The sequence below is a fragment of the Saimiri boliviensis genome, chromosome 8 (genome assembly GCF_048565385.1).
Source record: "Saimiri boliviensis isolate mSaiBol1 chromosome 8, mSaiBol1.pri, whole genome shotgun sequence".
NCBI lineage: Eukaryota > Metazoa > Chordata > Mammalia > Primates > Cebidae > Saimiri > Saimiri boliviensis.
In genome coordinates, this window is record NC_133456.1 from 4892046 (window position 1) to 4912903 (window position 20858).

A 20858-nucleotide genomic window follows, 5' to 3' on the forward strand; every position below is an offset into this window, starting at 1 on the left:
GGCCACTGCACTCCAGCCTAGGCAATAAGAGCAAGAGTCCATCACAAACAGAACACAACACAAAACACAACACCTTCTAAGGGTTGTTTATTTGATCTAAAATCCTTTAAAATATTAAGAAAACTCAGCCATTAAATTTTTATATTAAAATTCTACTTTTATCAAAAGTATAATATGCACACAGAAAAATATACTAATTACTCTCCATGGATTTTTTTATTTGCAGATTTAGAAAAACCAATGAATGAGACCAATCTCTGATGTTTATTATTTTTTTAAAGTCCTTTTAGACTTCATTTAAAGAGAACCAACTCAGTATTTGCTCTGGGCCTGGTACATAGTAAGCATTTGAGTTTCTATCTCCTTTCTTCTGTTGCCGCTGTTTCTGCAGTGGTTTTAACATCTGTTTCTCTGTTCGTCCACTCTAGAGCCAGACTGCCTGGGTTTGAATCCCGCTCTGATGCCTACTAGCTGTGTAATTTTGGGCAAGTCACTTAACCTGTCTGAGCCTCGGTTTTTCATCTGTAAAGTGGGAGTAACAAAAGTACCTACTCATAAAGCTGTTTTGAAGACAAAATGAGTTAATATTTATTTAGCACTCAGGACGGTGTCTGGCTGTGACACGGTGAGCCCCCTATAAGCACTGGTTCTTTTTTTTTTATTTTTTATTTTTTGAGACAGTTTCGCTCTGAGCATCACTCTGTCCCCTAGGCTGGAGTGCAGTGGCAAAATCTTGGCTCACTGAAACCTCTACCTCCCAGGTTCAAGCAATTCTCCTGCCTCAGCCTCCTGAGTAGCTGGGACTACAGGCAAGCACCACCACGCCTGGCTAATTTTTGTATTTTTAGTAGAGTCAGGGTTTCACCACGTTGGCCAGGCTGGTCTCGAACTCCTGACCTCGAGTGATCTGCCCGCCTCAGCCTCCCAAAGTGATGGGATTACAGGCATGAGCTGCCACGCTCACCAGAACTGGTCTTTTTAGTGAACCCTTGACAACAACATTCTCTCTGATAGATTGAGGATACCCCTAGTCCATACAATAATGGGCAGTGGTGCTGATGAGTTAGGGAGCCTTTGACCCGATCCCACATCCATCTCATCAGTGGAGAGCTTTGGTCTAATTTCAAACAAGGAGGAGGGGCCCTCAGTGTCAGTGCGTGGGAAGGTAGAGCGTGAACATGGAGTCCTGGTTAGAAAAATACATTCTCGGGAAAGAACAGGCTCTCCCCAGGCAAAACTTTAGAAAAATAACAATCTGCTGCTCCTTGATTAAAGGGTAGAAAACTAATTATCCTTTCCGGAGGGACGTGAGGCTGATCTCTGCCAGGCTGTGACCTGGAGGTGCAGGATGTGGATTTCCTTAGGATGTAATGAAGCCTTTCCCATTGAAAGCGTGTGATGATTCAGATGGATGTGGGGTGCAGGGGGAGGGGAGAGGGAGAATGATCCCTTTGCTTTTAAAAGCAACTCCTGGACACTTCAGAAACATCATTTGTGGGTCAGCACTTTGAATATGGAAAACTGATTTTCTTAAATTAGATTTCCAAAAGATCTCTGTTACAAAACATCCCTTCAAAAATGTTCTGTAATTTTTGCTAATTAGACCAGCGGACGGTGAGCTTGGATGTTTGAAGTTGAGTGCTGCCATCTATCCGTTGATGCAGATCAGCATGCCAATGAGCTAGTGACTGGGAAACACTTTGTGTGTGTGTGTGTATGCTGAAAAAATCCAAGTAGTATTAATTTTAGTTTCTTTAGTTAGGGAAAGAGCATGAAAAATTTGATATTTAGATAACTAATATATGATATTCCTCATTGTCTTCCACATCATACTGTCAGGGATGGAAATTTCCCATTGGCCTGGACCATTTGGCTGCAGATGTCAGGAAAGTTCAAAAAAGTCTTACAAATATTTACTGAGCATCTACCATATGTCTAGAGGGAGGGGACAAAATCTTAAAATGATAATGAAGTGCCTGCCCTCAGGGAGCTTATCTATCTATCTGTCTGTCTATACGCTTTTTTTTTGGACATAGAGTCTCGCTCTGTCACCCAATCTGGAGTGCTGCAGTGGTTAGATCATCGCTCACTGCAACTTCCACCTCTTGGCACAAGCAATCCTCCTACTCAGCCTCCCAGGTAGCTGGGACTTCAGGTGTGCACCACCACAACTGTCTAATTTTTGTATTTTTTGTAGAGATAGGTTCTTGCTATGTTGCGTAGTCTGGTTGGAGCTCATATTTTAATGACTTCAGTGGAATGACCAATACCTAAGCTCTCTGTCAATTTATATTTTATACAAATAATGCTTCTTAGGTAATCTTTGGACAAGTATCTCTAAGCTCTCTTTCCCCATTTCACTCCTGTTTTCTTGTCAAGTCACCAGGGACCTCTGCTTCGCCAAATTGGGTGGGCACCTCGTCGTCCTCCTGCCTGGGGACATAGTAGAGTCTCCCTCCCCGAAGCACTGTCTGTGTGGCCCTTCTCTTGGCTTTCCTCCTGCCTTCATGGGGCTCTTCTCCTGTCTGTAAGCTGATGATTTCTGAATACAGTCACCTCATATTTAGCAGCTGATTCCACATTTCCGTTTGGAGGTCCATACTATTTCAATGTTACATGTCTGCTCTTGATTTTTGTCACCAAATCTGTTCTTGCCATAGGCCTTCACTATCTTCCCACCGTTCAGCCTAAACTTTAGAGCATCCTTTACTCCCCTCATTTCACCTTCGGTACGTAACCCACAGCAGATAGTGTTATTTCTGCTTTCAAAAATATGTTCCTCATTCCACTACTCCTCACCACCCCCACTGCCACTATCTTGGTCCAAGTCCCTGCCATTCCTTACCTGGGCCGCCATGGGAACTTCCTCACCTCCTCCCTGCCCCTGTCTCACCACCTAGAGCTGCTGTCTCCATACAACATTGAGAGCAATCCTTTTAAACTTAGGTCAGGTTTCTCTTCTGCTCAGAATCCTCCAGTGGCCTCCTCTCTCCTCTGAACTAAAAGCCAGAGGCCTTTGCAGTCATCTGTGAGACCCTTGCCATCTGGTTTCAGCTCCTTCTGTGGCTCTCGGCTCTTGCCCACTCTTTATCCCACTCCGGCCATATTGGTCTTGCTGCCCCTCAGCCGTGCCCTAGGAACTCTGCACGTGCTGTACTGTCTATCTAAGACAGGCTCCCCGCTCTTGCAAGGAGAAGCCTGCCCAGGGTCCTCCATAAACAGCAGCTACTCCCACCACCCCCGATCCCTTACCCTGCTTTGTTCTCCATAGAATTTATCACCTTCTAATGTAAGCTCTGAGATAACAGCAACTATATTTTGTCCTCTGCTGTATCCCTATGCCTAAAACAATGCCTGGCACATGGTAGACACTGAGCAAATGCTTAATGCTAACATTTATTATGTACTGGGTGTGAGCCAGGTTGTCGGCAGAGTGCTTTATAGGAATTCTTTATTTACATCTCAAAGCAACCCTAGGAGGTGTAAGTCTTTTTAGACTTGGACAGGCACATGCTACCACACCCGGCTAATTTTTGTATTTTTAGTAGAGACGAGGTTTCACCATGTTGGCCAGGATGATCTTGATCTCTTGACCTCGTGATCCGCCCACCTCGGCCTCCCAAAGTGCTGGGATTACAGGTGTGAGCCAACACGCCCAGCCGGTCTAAGTCTTATCACACCCATTTTCAAGTTAGAAGCTGAAGACTGGGAAAGTTGTGTAAGTCATCCAAGGTCATTTGATGGACTTGAGCTTGAACCCAGGTCTTGGAGACTGCAGAGCCCATGCTCTGACCTCCTTGGGTTACTGATCTCTCTCTAGAGGCCTGAATTTGTTCTAGAAATGTTTATGGTGGCTGATCAACACACGGAAATATGAATGAGCAACCCAGGGCCCATCCGTGGACTTGAAATACAGAAATAGACAGGAGTCTTGGTGCATTTGTTATGATGAGATAGTGTCTCTCAGGAGTGTCTGGGGTATGAATGTGCTGTGGGGCAGATACTCTGTCCTGGATGAGGGACGAGGGACCCACACCAGGCAGGGTTACTAAGGTGAAAATTATATATAACCCAAAGTGCTCTTAAAAGCCCAGGGGAAGGGGCCATGTTGGGGCCTGACTGTCCATCTTTCAGTATATCCCTCACGGCTGGAATGCTCTTCAATGCTACTCATTTGGATAGCTCCAGACCACGCCAAGAAGGTGGCCGGCATTTGAGGGCCTTTTTGTTTTGAAAGTGCTTATTTAGGATGCAGTCGGCCTGAGAGAGGCCTAGGGAAGAGGAGACTACTGGGGTGAATACAGATCCAAAACCCCACGTCAGTCTTGCTGCGGGGTCCCTGCCGGGTGCTTAGAAGACCACATGTAACATAATAACGTTAGCAGTCACTCCCCATGGCTGCCACTGTGAATATTTTTCTCTGTCTCTCTCTGAAGTGCATATGTTGTATTCACGTTCTTTCGTTGTGTATAGAAGGCTACCCTGTGTATTGGTGACCCCAGACTTACCGAGGACCACACCATGAATTCATTGTCATGATTTATTAAGCTCCTACTAGCGGCAAGGAGTGCAGTGACAGCAGCGAGTCTAAACCAGATGGTCCCTGGCCTTCCAGAGCTCATCCCCAGAAAGAGGGCTCTCTTTTGGGGTCCCTTCTGTGCTCCAGTCACTAAGAGCTTTACGTATAGTAACTCATTACTCTTCACAACAGCCCCGCGAGGAGGGGAGTCTTGTTAATTACCCTCATTTTACAGATGGAGGAACTAGGGATCAGAGATGTTAAGTCACTTGACCAGCGCTACACAGCTGATGAGTAGCAGAGATCCAGCTTCTGTGCTTTTAACTACTGGGCCAACCTGCCCCTGAATGGCAGCACTCAGGAAGCACTGACTGACAGTGACCACTGCAGTTCTCCTTCCGGGAGACTGCACGAGTGAAAAGTTGTTCTAAAGATACAAGCTTTGCAGGAAGCTAAAATACAAAAGGGCAACACAACAAAATGGCTGTTGAGTGGGAGCAGAAGACAGACCAGCTGTTGCTGCTGAATATCTGAGCACAGAGACAGTGAGGGGTGGGAGGCGGGAGTGGGAGTGGAGGACGTCGAGAAAGCCAGAAGGTGTGGGAATTCTTATCATCGTTGAGTGACTCATGTAAATATGTGTCTCAGAAACAGATTTGTAGGACTGATTTCTCACAAGTACTGATAAAACTCCACCACTAAGCTGCTTCCATCAAATCTCAGGCTGCATTAAAATGCTTGCTTTCTCAGCTTAGTTACAGAAGTTTCTCTTCTGGAGTAGTTAATAGGATTTCGTTTCACATCATTAGTCCATCAGGATTTTTTCCATTAAATATGTGTCTTTTATTTTGCCTGAAAATATTTTTATTTCCCTCTCACTTTTCAAAAATTGTGGTAAAATACACATAAAATATAAGCATGGTAACCAGTTAAACCATTACCACATTTACCATTTTAACCATTTAAAGGTGTATAATACTTCAATGGCATTAAGTACATTCACAAGGTCAAGCACCCACCACCACTGTTGAATTCCATAACCTTTTCATCATCCCAAAAGGAATCTGCATACCCATTAGGCTGTCACTCCCCATTCACTCTCTTCCCCCAGCTTCTGGAGCTAATCTACTTTCTGATTCTATGGAGTTGTCTATTCGGGACATTTCTCACAAATGGAATCATATAATATGTACTCCTTGTGTCTGGCTTCTTTCACTTTGCATGTTTTCAAGATTCTTCCAAGGTGTGGCATGTATCAGTACTTCATTCTCTTTTATGGTTGAATAATATTCTATTGTATGGATATATCACATTTTGTTTATTCATTAGTCGGTGGGACGTTTCATATGTACGTTTTATTTTATTTTATTTGAGGCAGAGTCTTGCTTTGTCACCAGGCTGGAATGCAGTGGCGCAATCTCGGCTCACTGCAACCTCCGACTCCCTGGTTAAAGCGATTCTCCTGCCTCAGCCTCCCAAGTAGCTGGAATTACAGGCATGTGCCACCTATACCCAGCTAATTTTTGTATTTTTGGTAGAAATGGAATTTCACCATGTTGGGCAGGATGGTCTCGATCTCCTGACCTCGTGATCTGCCTGCCTCGGCCTCCCAAAGTGCTGGGGTTATAGGCCACCGCACCTGGCCCTCGTATGTACCTTTTCAATAGGGTTATTATAGAACCAGCTATGTGCCAGACACATTGCTACATGCTATATCCTGAATATATGAAAATTTTTTATTGATCAATCAATAAGAAAAAAGGAGAGCATCTTTTTATGTAAATGAGCAAATAACCAGAACGAATGTGAAAAATGCATAAGAAGCACTACAAATATAATAGAATTTCCAGAATTAAATCATTTCAATCTCTTCTCTAGTTAATTCTGGAATGGATTTGAATATTATCTGGGAGACATGCACATATATGTGTTTGGGATAGTCCCTATTTGGGGGAGGAGTTTCATTTCTTGCTTCGTTCAAGTCGCTCTTTGCACATTTGTGACCTAAAGATGATTTAGTATTTACAGTATAGTACTACCTCTCTAAAGCCTTTGTAAAATATTTTGTCCTTTTGAATGTTTCTGAATTCAGATGGATGCTAAGATCCTTTTGGAGCATGCTTTATTTTTAGCAGGGGTTCTCCATTTATGCATTTTGGTTGTCACCAGCTGCTAAGAAATGGAGCAGTGGATTTTCACAGTCAGAGGTTCTTGGAGACTTGAATGCATTATTGTCCTATAATTGTGCTGTTCAATATGATGGCCACATGCCATATGTGGCAACTGAGCACTTAAAACATGGCTGGTGCCAATGAAGATGTGTTGTAAGTGTAAAATCCACATTGGATTTTGAAGACTTACTATGGAAAAAAATATATATATATCTCTTAACACTTTTTTCCTATTGATTATGTGTTAAACTAATAATTTCTGGATATACTGGGTTAAAAAAACTATACTATTAAAACTAAACTTATCTATTCCTTTTTACTTCTAAAATGTGGCTAATAGGCTAGGTGTGGTAGCTCACACCTATTATCCCAGCAGTTTGGGAATCTGAGGCAGGAACATTACTTGAGCCCAAGAGTTCAAGACCATCCTGGGCAACATAGAGAGATCCTGTCTCTACCAAAAAAAAAAAAAAAAAGCCAGATGTGCTGTTGTGTGCCGGTAGTCTCAGGAGGCTGAGGCAGGAGTATCACTTGATCTGGGGAGTTCAAGGCTGCAGTGAGCCATGATCACACCACTACATTCCAGCCTGGGTGACACAAGACTATGTCTCAAAAAAAAAAATAGACTAATAGAAAACTTAAATTACATATGTGGCTCACTTGATATTTCAATTAAATAATGCTGTACTTAAAAAAAAAAAAAAAAAAAGCTGGTAGAGGGTGGTGAATGGTTGAGGAGAGCTTGAATGAACGCCTATGACTCCCCTGCCTTCAGAATCTTAAAAGTGTCCCTGACACAGGCCACAGAGGGTCTGGATGCCTGCAGTATCCTCCAGCTTATCTGTTTTCACTCTGGACCCCTCACTCTCTTTTCCCCTCCCTTGCCAGAGAGATCTTTCTAAAAGGCAAATCTCAGCATGTCACTCCTTGCTTCAGTGGAGCCCCATCACCCTATGGCCAAAGCCCTGACTTTGTTGCCCTGTCCAGCCTTGCCCACCTATCCAGCCTCATCTCATGCCTTTCTGCCTCCTTCCCCACCAGCTAATACATGTTATTATACTCTCATTATATTCGTTATATGAAATATATTCACAACATATTTTCATAGTAAAAGACTAAAAAATACATAATACAAAAGATAATGTCTACATTTATGCTGCCCAAACACCATCCCAGCTATGTAATCAATCACTGTCAACAGTTGGCCTGTGCCCATCCAGGGCCCTCAGCCTACATATACAGACCTAATTCTGTATCTTTGTATAGCATTCATCTCTGTACCCACTATACATCAACATTTAGCTATATTTGCTTCAAATTGTGTGCGCTTCATCCCAGGCCCGCTACCTTCCCTCTCCCTGGAGGTAATCACTCTTCTGTGGTTGATTTAGCTTTAACATCTGTAGTTTTTACATTTTTATTACATATATATATGACTATAAACAATAGAGTATTATTTTGTGTGTTTCTATATAGTATTATATCATATATCGCTCCTGTAACTTGGATTTTCATTTTTTCTTTTTTTTAACTTTTAAAAATTACTATATAGTTCTATATGATCTTCCACTATAAAAATGAATATAGTTTCATTTAATCTACTTCCTTATCAACAAGCATTAAAATTTGTCATACTTCTTCCAGTTCTTCACATGTGCTATATTCTCCTTCGTTTACCTCTTAACTCTTGATGCTGTTTATCTTTTATATAACAGTTTGCGTAAGATTGGAATGATCTGGTTTTTGTTTGTTCTTTGGAAAGTTTGATAGAATCCATTAGTTAAACTGTCTGGACTGGATATTTTCTTTCATTTCTTTATTAATTATAGGGCTACTCAGGCTTTCTGCTTCTTCTTGGGGCAGTTTTAGCATGTTATATTTTCCTAGGAACTTCTGCATTTTCTTTAAATTTTCAAATTTAATGCTATAAAATTATTGATAACGTTCTTATTGTAGTTTTTATTTATTTGTTTAAATGGGGCCTTCTTATGTTGCCCAGGCTAGAGTGCAATGGTGTTATCATGGCTGACTGCAGCCTTGAACTTTACTTAGGCTCAAGTAGTCCTCCCACCTCAGCGTCCTGAATAGCTAGGATTACAGGCTCATGCCATCATGCCTGGTTAATTAAAAACTTTCTTTTTTTTTTTTTTTTTTTTTTTTGTAGAGTTGGTTTTGCAGTGTTGCTCAGGCTGGTCTGAAACTAACTGGCCTCAAGCAATCCTCCTGCCTTGGCCACCCAAAGCACTGGGAAGTTTTAAATTTTAATTGCTATTAAATCTGTAGTTATGTAACCCTATTCATAACAGTATTTATTAGTGTCCTTTCCACCCCTTTTTGAACTTGGCCAGTTTTGTCTATTTAATGTCTGTTTTATCTTTTCACTTTCTGCCTTTTTAGCATGATTTTCCTTTGCCTTGTCCTACTTTTCCCTTTTCTCATCACCTGTCTAGTTCTTCTTCTGTGTTACATCTCAGAGAGGCCTCATTTCCTCTGGGAGGCCTTTCTGGCTCCTCAAACTTTGGTCGAGCCCCTGAGGCGCTTTCCTCTACCACTTAAAAAGAAGCAATTTGCCATGTTGTAATTTTTTGAAGGGGAAAAGGGTATATCTGAATGTCCTACTGTGAGGACATGAAAGCAGGAACAGAATTTCCTGTCCACTGCTGATCTCTAATGTCTGGCACCATGCCTGACATATAGTAGCTGCTCAATAATATTAGTGAATAAATTAATGGGTGGGCTTCCACAAGTACAGACCCGTTCTCCAGAGGTAAGGACTTTTTTAAAGGAGGCCATTCTTAGCAGACAAAGAAGATTCAGCTAGTGACTGAAAAATTGTACCAGCTGACCATTTCTGAGGTTCTTTGAATTTTTTTTTTTTTTTTTTTTTTTTTGAGACAGTCTTGCTCTGTCACCCAGGCTGGAGTGCAGTGGCACAATCTCGGCTCCCTGCAACTTCTGCCTCCCAGGTTCAAGTGATTCTCATGCCTCAGCCTCCTGAGTAGCTAGACTACAGGTGTGCACCACCATGCACAGGTAATTTCTGCATTTTTTTTTTTAGTAGACACAGGGTTTTGCCATGTTGGCCAGGCTGGTCTCAAACTCCTGACCTCAGGTGATCTGCCTGCCTCGACCTTCCAAAGTGCTGGGATTATAGGCATGAGCCACAGCACCCAGCCAACCTTTTGTTACCTCAGTGACTATGGTTAAAAACAAAAAAAGGTGACTAAGCCCCAGGAAAAGTCCAAAGTAGACACTTTCAGAGATGCTTTTCAGCAAACACGACAGACATCACGTTTTCAGAGATGCTTTTCAGCAAACATATTGACAGACATCACATGTTTTAGGGGAGTAATTTATCCATAAAAATATTGAAAAAGGTATTCCTGTAGGTATATTGGCAGCTACAAAATTTGATTCAATTTGTGAGACAGAAATAAGGTGCTTCTGATGTGTCTGGAGTCTCTTTGTGCTGGCTTGTCTTAAAGCTGCCTCTATCATGTCTAAGGAAATTGATTCATGGTGAGAGGTTAACAGGTGAGGAAAACAGTTTCAGCTTGTTAGGTAGGGGCTAAATGTCCCACTGACGGTTCCTCTAAAATCCTGGAGCTCAAATGTGCCCTTGTTGGAACTCTCCAGCATGTGTGTATGGCAAGGGAGAGTTCCAGGCTGAGCTGAAGCTATACATCCCCTGATAGTGTCCATGTGGGAATTGTGTCTGTGTGAAAATTCAAGACAAAGATGGGAGTCTGGTCTGACTTTTTGATTGCATCCAGGTTGCGTGTTAGATTTTATTTTATACAGATGAAGAGCTATTTTAAGGGACTCTGGGCTTTCCCGCTGGGGAACTGAGAAGGAGTTTGGAGTGAATTCGGCTGCCGAAGATCGCAGAGTTGTCGAAAACTCCAGCCACCTTGTTTGTCTGGGCCATTTCTTGAGGCATCTCTCTTTTTGATAAACCAGCAGTTGAAACCAGTGACTTCCTCTAAATATCCAGCCACCGAATAACGAATACATTGTCTTTTTTCTTCTTCTAGGCCTAAACGGCAGCGGCAAAACAACTTTCCCATGTTTTCCTCTCCTAAAGCCTGGAATTTCAGAGGGGTAAGTGCTGCCCTGGGTAGCCCCTGCTGTTAAATGTCCTATTCTGGATACATGCTCTGGCCTCCAGAAAGGATGCTGTCAGGATTGGTTTTCCTGGTGAAAGTTTCCATCAAGAAATTCATTGTCTTGAATTTCCATTAAGTGTTTCAGTCCACTGTCAGGATTGGTTTTCCTGATGAGTTTCCAAGTGCTTTACCACTTGGGAAAGTCACATTTGAATCGGTGGTTCTGGGTTAAGTAAAACTCCAAGTGGCGTTAGTCCAAGCACATGGGAAGGCCAATGTGGGAGGATTGTTTGAGACCAGCCCAGGCAACATGGTGAAGCCCCACTCTACAAAAAAAGTACGAAAATTAGGTTGGCATGCTGGCATGCGCCTGGAGTCCTGGCTACTCAGGAGGCAGAGGCAGGAGAATTGCTTGAGCCTAGGAGGCAGGGGTTGCAGTGAGCTGAGATCATGCCACTGCACTCCAGCCTGTGTAACAGAGTGAGACGCTGCCTAAATTTAAAAAAAAAAAAAAAAAAAAAAAAAAGAGGAAAAGAAATTCAAGTAGCCCAGTAAGCTTCTGCTGACATTCTCCTGCCCTGAAGGTCTTGGGCTGCGGGAAGCATCTTGCAAAGAAGCCAAGAAGTGTCAAAGTTGCCGAGGCAGGCATTGAGGCGGTTTTCATCGGAACTGGAGGGAATTAGCGTACAATGAAGGAGAAAAGAACTCAGAAATGAACAGTTTATTAATATGTAGATTTGTGCCTTTACAGGGAGCTTTGTTTTCCAGAAGGAGAAGTCTGTAAGCTTTAAACAGATTTTAGGAATCATAAAATTTGACCAAGCACAAGGCAATCAACCAGGCTTGGGAGATACAGAGGTATAGGAAGGGTCAGACTGAACTTCTTCCTGATGCGGTCTTCCTCGGCGTCATAGTAACATAATAATAATAGTCACAGTGTATGGAGGTCCTACTGTGTGCTAAAGTGAGTTCAGCGCTAACCTCAGGAGCGAAATTCTTTCATCTTTAGAGACTGCTCTGAGCTCTTTTCCACCTCCAGGCCTTTGCACATGTTCCTTCTGCCTAGAGCACGCTCCCCTCTGCCCAGCGTCACGCTCCTACACACGCTGCTCCTCGGCCACCCGCTTTATGCATTGGGTCTCAGTCTTGACATCACCCTCTCTGGGAGGAAGTCCTCATGACGACCCCCTGAATCTGAGCTCTTGAATCTCCGATGTACCCCTGCAGTTTCTTACCATTGTGCTTTTTAGCCCTTACTGAAATTTAAGATAGGAAGACTCAGGCATGAAGCATGTGGCGTCCTTGTCTCTCTCTCTCGTTCACTACTGTATCTCTGGGCCTAGCACAGTGCCTAGCACATCCATGCTTAATTAATTGGTTAGATGAATAAATACCTTTCTCACATCCATCTGACACAAAATACCTTTCTCGCGTCCATCCACATGTTCTCCTTAGATTGGGTTTCAAGTTCAGGTCTTTAGTCTTTTTAATACTGTTCTGACTGGTTCTGTTCACACTTTAAAATCCTGTATAGATTTCAATAATTTTCCCCAAATGTCTTATTAAAAATAAATATAGATCATGAAACTATTTTAGCTCAAGTTACAATATGCTTTTTATTGAGTGCAAAGAGAAATGTGTTGACTTCTTAAATAGATGTGCATGTTTTACTGAAGGCAAGTCACGCACTTCCTTAGTCATATATGGTTTTGTGGATAGGATCTCCATTTCTCAAAGTGTATCCAGTTGTATGATCATAACCGTGAAGTAAAAAAAAGGCTTGTGTGGTCAGATCTGTTTGGGACATACCGAGTGTATCAAACTAAATATCCTCACGCTGGAGGACTTCTCAGAGTCTTTGATGTGTTGATGGAGAATTGGTGGCATTCGTCGCATTTCCCAAAGTCATCGATCATGAAACCCTCTGTAGACCAAATAGATGGTACGTACTTTGGGTAATTGACATTAACGGTCAATTTTGACCTGTAGAGCAATTAGCTCTCTTGTGAGCAAGTCAGCCTTTTTGAAGGCCTTTGTTTTCAGTGCTTGCCCTATCCATCTCCCTTCAGTGGTGCGCTCCTCCTGCTCCAATGATGGTCATTAGCCAAGGCCTGTGGGTACATATGGAGTGAGCAACCATCCAAGTTTGCCCAGGGACTGTTCTGGGTTGAGCACTGAAAGTGCTGCACATCAGGAGACTCCCTGGAACCAGGCTAACTGGGACAACTGACTAACCCCACCTACTGCCACAAGACCTCTTCAACTGTTTTCCCTTGAAAAATGTTCTGTGAAATTTTTTTAGCACAACTCTGGGTTACAGAACTTGTTAGATATCTACTTGGTTTAAGTGACCCTCTGTTGGCCCCATCCTTGCCAAATCTCTCTAAGACAATAGTCACATTAATGTTCTGGGTACCATGGCATACACCTGTAATGTCAGGTACTCAGGAGGATTAGGCAGGAGGATTGCTTGAGCCCGGGAGTCTGAGTCTAATCTGGGCAACATGGTGGGACTCTGTCTCAATAAATAAATAAAATAAAAGTAGTAGTTCACTGAAGAAGAAGAAGAAAAAAAAAAACCCACAAACCCTGCCCTTGGCTAATTGCAACCAAGTAGGTTTCAGAATTCAGTGCCATGTTGCCTTCAGGTTGAGCCTTCATATTCTTAGCTAGCTCACAAGATTTTCCCAAACAGCAAAAGTTGTGTGTTAGGTGATTAAGCCATTTGTGGTGTTTTATCTTGATCTCCTGTCCTTGCCTTGATTTCTGGGCCCTGAGGCTTATTGATAAAGTTAGACAAACTGACATCAAGATATGCCAGAGGGAGAAAGTTCAGGGCCTGGCCAGATTCCTCTTTGACCAAACTGATCTCTCTTCGCCTCAGAGTATAATCCACAGTGACATGGTCAAGGACTGTGGAAGGGAACCCAACCAAGTGGAAACACCCTCACTCCCAGCCAGGAGGCACTTTGTAATTGTCATTATGGTAATTAAAATTGAAGAATGAGAAGGATACAGAATTCTAGGATGAAGATGTGTGAGGCATCATCTAGCTGACACATCTTCTGTAATGAAATCTGACTCCCAGGTCTGTTAGACTGGGCTGTGCGTGCTCTTCTAGAGCAGGGTATGCTTTTTGTGAACACTGCTTTCTTCTTTATTTAGAAAGGAAGGTTTCAGAATCCCCATGCTAGAAAATTTTCCACATTTATGTATCTGTTGGAGAAAACCATTGTATTATAAGCATTTGCAATTTCATTCCTCTTTAGCTTGCAAAGAAAAGGGATCCAGGCCGGGCACAGCGGCTCATGCCTGTCATCCCAGCACTTTGGGAGGCTGAGGCAGGAGAATCACTTGAGCCCAGGAGTTCAAGACCAGCCTGGGCAACAAAGCACGACCCTGTCTCTACAAAACAAAAATAAACCCAAAAGTTAGCTGGGCATAGTGGCCTGTGCCTGTACTCCAAGCTACCGGGGAAGCTGAGGTGGGAGGACCACTTGAACCCAGGAGTTCAAGCCTGCAGTGAGTGATGATTGAGCCTCTGCCCACCAGCTTGGGCAATGAAGAGAGACCTTGTCTCAAGGAAAAAAAAAGAAAAAGGATCCAGGTTTGCTCACTGAGGGCCTAGGCACTTGTGAATTTAAGGGGATGAGGCGGAGGAAGAGGTGATGGTGAGAAATGATTTGGAAAAGGCAAGAGAAGAAGGAACCACATTACTCTAGAGGAGAGGTACAGTGGGAGAAGCTTGTAGGCAAGATCTGGGTGGCTGAGGAGCAGACTTTTTGGGAGGAGAGAGAGAGATTTCAAAATAACTTTAACGAAAGTCTTGCTGAGTGAGTTGTATTGCACCCCCGTCTTTGTCTCTCCTGGAAACGTTCCTTGTAGACCCCCGTTAGTCCTCAGACATTAGCAGTTGCATTTGTGTCTTTCCTTTTCCCCCCCTCCGCCCCCCCCCCACTGGAGTGTTTAGCTATAGAGAGGCTCAGGAAAGGCTATTGACACTCAGATTACACATGCCCTCTCCTTACCAAGTGGTTTAGCCCTTTCCCAGATTGTCATCTTCATTAATTGCGGGGTGCACTCTGCCCTTCGGTTCCCATGCTTGTCTAAGGAGACAGAGGCCCTGGGTGTTACAGACCCTCCAGGACCTTCTCCACCCTCCTGAGCAAGGCGTGGTGCTGTGCCCACCGTTCCCCAGCTCCACAGGTGCTGCAGATGGATTCGCCAAGAGAAGCGGAGAGAATGGTCTGTGTTGGAGTGGACGTGGAAGGAACAGTAAGAGAAAACCACCACAGAATGGGAGGAATGAGAAGGCTGAGGGAGGAGGGGCCCTGGGCATTGCAGGATGTCTAGCTATGAGGCAGCTTCTCCATCAGGTACTCCTGCACGTCTGCTCCCATTTGGTTGGGGCAGTGCTGAGCTCAGAATTCCAAATTCCCTCCCTTTCTTGTGAAAATGTTTGCTGCAGCTCCTCACTGGGGTGGAGTGGAGGCACTGAGACTCAAGGAAGACACACACCCTGGAACCGTGAAAGTCTCCGGGGCAAAGCTCCTGCCATGGTCTGTTAGTTAACTAGGAAATGCTTAATCAGGACCCGTTGTGAGCAAGGCTTTGTTTCAGGTGCCAGAACTGAGGTTTTAATTAAATATGGACCAAATTCCGAGCCGTTTTTGTCTTGTCTCCTCCAGTGCCTCTGGTCTTTGCTTTTGTCTAGTCCGTTTGGGAAGATTTTTAAGACTCTGGAGCTTAGAAGGAAATTCGGACATTGTAGCCCCAACCTTTTAATATTTAGTTGAAGAAAACAAGACCTTGTATATTAGTCAGGACTCTGGGTTATAAGTGATAGAAACTCAATTGAATCTAGCTCAAGTCTACAGGGAATTGGTTGCTCACGTGACTGAGGGAAACTGAGGTGGGTAAGCTTCAGGCATAGCTGTTTCCAGGTGTACTCCTTTTCTCAGCTTTGCCACTGGGTTTGTCTTCCCCTACTACACGTGGATATTTTTGAAGGAACAGGGTGACCGTAAGTAGCCACACATTTCCAGAGGAAAGAGAGATTTGCTTCCAGGATCCACATATGAAATCCTAGTGTAGGACTCTGATTGTCTGGGCTTGGGTCACATAGCTGTGCTTTGACCAGTCACTATGGTCAAGAAGATGGGGTACTGTGATTGGATAGGCCTTAGTCATTTGCCTTCCTCCGTAGTCAGGGAGCCAGGCAGACAAGGCTCTGTAACTGGTAGCTCCACTGGACCCACTTGAGGTAGGGAAGGGGCAGTTGCTCAAAGAAAGGGTTTGGTGTTGTCACCGAAAGGGAGTCTGGTTCTTGGACACAGCCAGGAAATAATGGAGCCCACTCCTAAGGGTGACCCACAGTGGAGAGATCAAGCCTAGAACCTTGTCTTTTGACGGTAGGTCCTGTGCCTTCTCCATACTGCCTTGACTCTTTCCATTCTCGGTTTATAGAAGTTGCCAAAACCTCAGTGTAGCTGAATGTTTCTTGAAGATCAGATGGAGTTGCTCTGAAATTCACAACTCAGGAAAGTGACAGAGTCTGTAATGCTCACAACACACCAGGTCAGCCTGTATTGAGACTTTTCCATCTCTACACTGCAGGAAAAGCCAGCAAACCTTTCACTTCCCTTGCAGCCTCAATTTGTGCATTTACTTTTGCTGATTGAACATCAGCCCCAGGCCAGGCTAGGGCAGTCCTGCGTGATAGATAGTGTCTATTCCTACTCCGAAGATGGGGAAACTTAGCCCCACCCCTGCTATTTGCCTAAAGTCCAGGTGTAGCAATTGGCAGAGTCAGCATTTGAATGCAGGACTTTCTGTTCCCAGGCTATTAGAGTATATTACCTCTTTAAAACCAGGCTGATGACACATACCTTGTCCCCAAAGGAGGTTAGATGTGAAGAACTTTTTAAAAGATTTTTTTAAACTTTTCATCACCCAGAATCCCTTTTGACTTCCTTCTACTCTCTTTGACTTTATTTTAAACCTTTTAATCTTCCTTTCTAGATGTATGAAAAAATGATTTGTTGCCCCAGTTTTGTAATGGTAATCACTAAAACAATAGCAATAACTTCATTTATCGCAGGTATGTAACCCCTGGCATTCACTTACATCATGCCAGCAATGTGTTGAGCACATTATGCATATATTATTTCCCAGAAAAATCTTAAGAGGTGTAGTTTCAGCCTCATCCTCATTTTATAAATGAGAAAATACAGTACCTTACTATTCTATTGTTAAGTAACAAATTACCAGAAATTTAGCAGCTTAAACAATAGCCATTCATTAGCTTGCAGTTCTGTAGATTAGAAGTTAGGGCATGGTGTAAGCGTGTTCTGTGCCTGAGATCTCATGACACTGAAATCAAGCTGTGAGTCAGGGCTAGAGTTTCATCCGAGGCCTGGCGTTTGCTTCCAAGTTCATTTGGGCTGTTGGAAGAATTCAGTTCCTTGTGGTTGTCAGGAGGTTCTCATTGCCTTGCTGGGTGTCAGCTTGGGGTCACCTGAGTGAGCTTGCCATGTCATCTTTAAAGTCAACAGTAGAGAATCTCCCTCACATCGTATCCTTTCGTGCTTCAGATCTCTCTGACTTCAGGAAGAGCCAAATGCCTTTTAAGGGCTCATCAGACTAAATCAGGCCCACTCAGATAATCTCTCTCTTGATCATCTAAAAGCCAGTGATTAGTTACCCAGTCAGGGGGGTGATATCCCATGACATTTCCAGCTTCTGTTTGTACCCAAGGGGTGAGGATTATACAAGGTGTATACACTAGAGGATGGAAATCTTTGGGACCATCTTAGAATTTTGCCTACTACACAGAGGTTTAGAGAAGGGAACAGCTTGCCCAGAGTCACACAACAGATAAGGGTGAAGCTAGGATTTGAACCTGACCTCATCTCATTCTTTTTTTTTTTTTTTTTTTTTTTTTGAAGTAAAGGGTGGGTTTTAATGTTTATTTACAGGAGGCTGCCAAGATATGAAATTCCACATAGAAGTAAGAAATGTAGCCAGAGGACAAGCTTCATATAGTATGTACAGTTGGAACTGTTCAAGTATAGTTTCAGTGTAAAAAGTGCTACAATAACAAACCACATTTATAAAGAGTTCTTCGTAGAGAAACAGGAAGACAAAATACCAAACATAGTACACAACAGATTTATACCTCAGCTACATGATCTAAAAGTTAAAGGTCCCAGGAGTCCCATCCTGAACTTGGAAGGTATAGCCTTCAGAGGTAGTTTCTGGCACAACATTTTGATCTTCCTCTTCCTCTACAGAGAAATACTTCTCAATTAAGTTTAATGAAGCCTTATACACAGATTCATTTTCATGGTTTTGCAGAGCTTCAATTTTGTCTAAGCCTCCACATTCTTCAATCATTATACTAAGTTTCTCAGTTTCACCTAGTTTCTCAGCAGCCTGAAAGATATTTGAAATGGCATCCAGGATAACCAGAATAATCTTGGTATCTTTTGCAGTTAAAAGGTTCATCAACGGTTCTATTACGCCACAATGAACAAGGTACACAATCTGTTCAACTGTTCCACCACTGGTATAGTTGGTCACAGCCCATACAGCTTCCTTTTGTGTCTTAAAATCTGCCTCAGAAAGAACACTGACAAGGAATTGGACTAATCCATGATTCACAACTTGCTGTATCTGGTCCTGAGGGCCAGCTGTGATGTTTGACATTGTCCATGTAGCTTCCTTCTGAATGTTAGTTTTGGGGTTGGTGAGCAGGTTGGGAAAGATGGCAAGCGCTCCTGCATCGGTCACAACCTGAGTCTGCTCATCTGTACCAGTGACAATATTCCCTATGGCTCGTAGTGCAGGAGTCACAATTGGCAATTCAGAAGCTCCTAGAAGCTTCACAAGTTGGGGCACAACTCCTGTTTTCACGACCATGTCAATTCGTTCATTTGGACCATCAGTAAGGTAGGAAATAGCCCAGCAAGTATCTGCTAATACTTCTGGATCATCATGATGCAGGAGCCGAACTAAGGTAGGAAGAATCTGCTCAACAGCATCTAACGGGGGTGCAGGATTCTTGTTGCGGCAAAGATTTGAAAGTGTCCAGGTAAGATTACGTAAGTAACCACACGCCAAAGATGACATGAACTGCAAGAAGAGCCAAGAGTGGGTCAACTGCACCGTACCTAATAACCAAGTCTCGGAACACTGAGCCATCACCTGCAATGTTTCCTAGAGCCCATACAGCTTGTTCACTGATGTGAGCATGGGGAGATGCCAACAGAGAAATGAATGCTGGGATGGCACCTCCATCTACCACAGCCTTGGTTTGTTCTGATGTCCCAGAAGCAATGTTAGTGAGTGCCCAAGCAGATTCAAACTGAATGGGACTACAATCAGTTCTGCCCAAGAAGGACACAAATTTTGGAATCAAACCAGCCCGGATTATGTTGTCTATGGGGGGCTGTTTTTCTCTAGAAAGTAGTTTCCTGGCAGCTTGAGTAGCTTGGAGCTGATTTTCCACGTTGTTGCTATTTATCCCTTTGACAATGTCATCAACAGACCAATTTACAGTGCCCTGGTTGTTGCGGTTTTCCTGCAGTGGAGAAGTAGCATCATCAGGAAATGAGCTTACATTTCTCCTCTTCAGCATCTGATCATCCTTCTTAGCTTTCCTCAGCTCCACATTGACTTCTATTCTGCGACGCCTCATTTCTGTACTGTCTTTTCCCTTGTTCTTGAATCTGTTAAGACGGGCAGCTGGTGTATGTGCATTCTCATTGGTGGACATGGTTATGAGACAAAGGGAGAAAGCTGCGAAGCGGGCCCGGGCTTCCACAGGAGGCTTAAGCGGGGATCCGCGGCTGTAGGGAGGCTGCGCTACAAGCGACCACCTCGGCTCAGCTCAAAGACCGTGTGTCCTCATCTCATTCTAAAGCACATGTTCTTGGCCAGCACTTGTTTGGAACTTTAGTATGAAATTTTTGGCAAGTGTAATATTCACCTCACACTAACCTAATACACAAAGGACTCTGGGAAAGCAGTAACACAAATGCGAAAATCTAATAGGAAAACAGTTAATGGATCAGAATAGGCAGCATAGAAGAGAAAATACATATGACCAGTAATCAGAGTCAAATTGTACATTATAACTAATAATTTACAAATATTTTTAAATTATGAAAGTACAGGCATGCCTCAGAGACATTGCTGGTTCAGTTCCAGACCACCACAATAAAGTCAGTAGCGCAATAAAGTGAGTAAGATGAATGTTTTGGCTTCAGCAAGCTGTAATCATTTTGCTAGAGAAGAGTCTTGCCCCAGTGTTGATGACTGCTGAAGGAACAGGCTGGTGGTTGCAGCAATTTCATAAAATAAGTCAACAATGACATTTGTTGCATTGATTGACTCTTTCCTTTCATGAAATATTTCTCTATAGTATGTGATGCATTTAACCCATAGGAGAACTATCAGATCCTATCAGATCCTGCTGCTTCCTTTATTAGTTCAGTTTATGGAATATTCTAAATGTTTTGTTACCATTTCAAGAATGTTCACAGCATCTTTGCTACAAGTAGATTCCATCTCAAGAAACCATTTTTGGCTAAGTGCGGAGACTCACGCCTGTAATCCCAGCACTTTGGGAGGACGAGGCGGGTGGATTACTTGAAGTCAGGAGTTCGAGACCAGCCTGGCCAACATGGTGAAACTTCATCTCTACTAAAAATACAAAAATTAGCCGAGCGTGGTGGCGTGTACCTGTAGTCCCAGCTACTCAGGAGGCTGAAGCAGGAGAATTGCTTGAACCCGAAAGGCAGAGGTTGCAGTGTGCCGAGATAACACCACTGTACTCCATCCTGGGTGACAAAATGATACTCTGTTGTTGGCGGGGGGGCGGGGGGGGGGAAGCAAAGAAAGAAACCACCTTTCTTTGCTCATCCAGAAGAAGCAACTCCTCATCCGTTCAAGCTTCGTCATGAGATTGCAGCAATTCAGTCACATTTTCAGGCTCCACTTCTAATTCTAGTTCTCTTGCTATTTTTACCGCATCTGCAGTGACGTCCTCCATGGAAGTCA

General features: G+C 43.4%; 1 protein-coding gene and 1 pseudogene across 2 annotated transcripts in view; one reads left to right on the forward strand and one right to left on the reverse strand.

Annotated features, from left to right (window-relative positions):
- ARHGEF3 (Rho guanine nucleotide exchange factor 3) overlaps window positions 1-20858 on the forward strand; it is a 341163-nt gene that overhangs the window by 97293 nt on the left and 223012 nt on the right. For both annotated transcript variants that reach the window (XM_074403626.1, XM_010347004.3), the window contains exon 2: window positions 10725-10791. In XM_074403626.1, coding sequence (XP_074259727.1) covers window positions 10756-10791 — 36 coding nt within the window. In that variant the 5' untranslated portion in view covers window positions 10725-10755. The remainder of the gene's footprint in view (window positions 1-10724; window positions 10792-20858) is intronic.
- LOC120367218 (importin subunit alpha-1 pseudogene) lies at window positions 17712-19694 on the reverse strand (annotated as a pseudogene).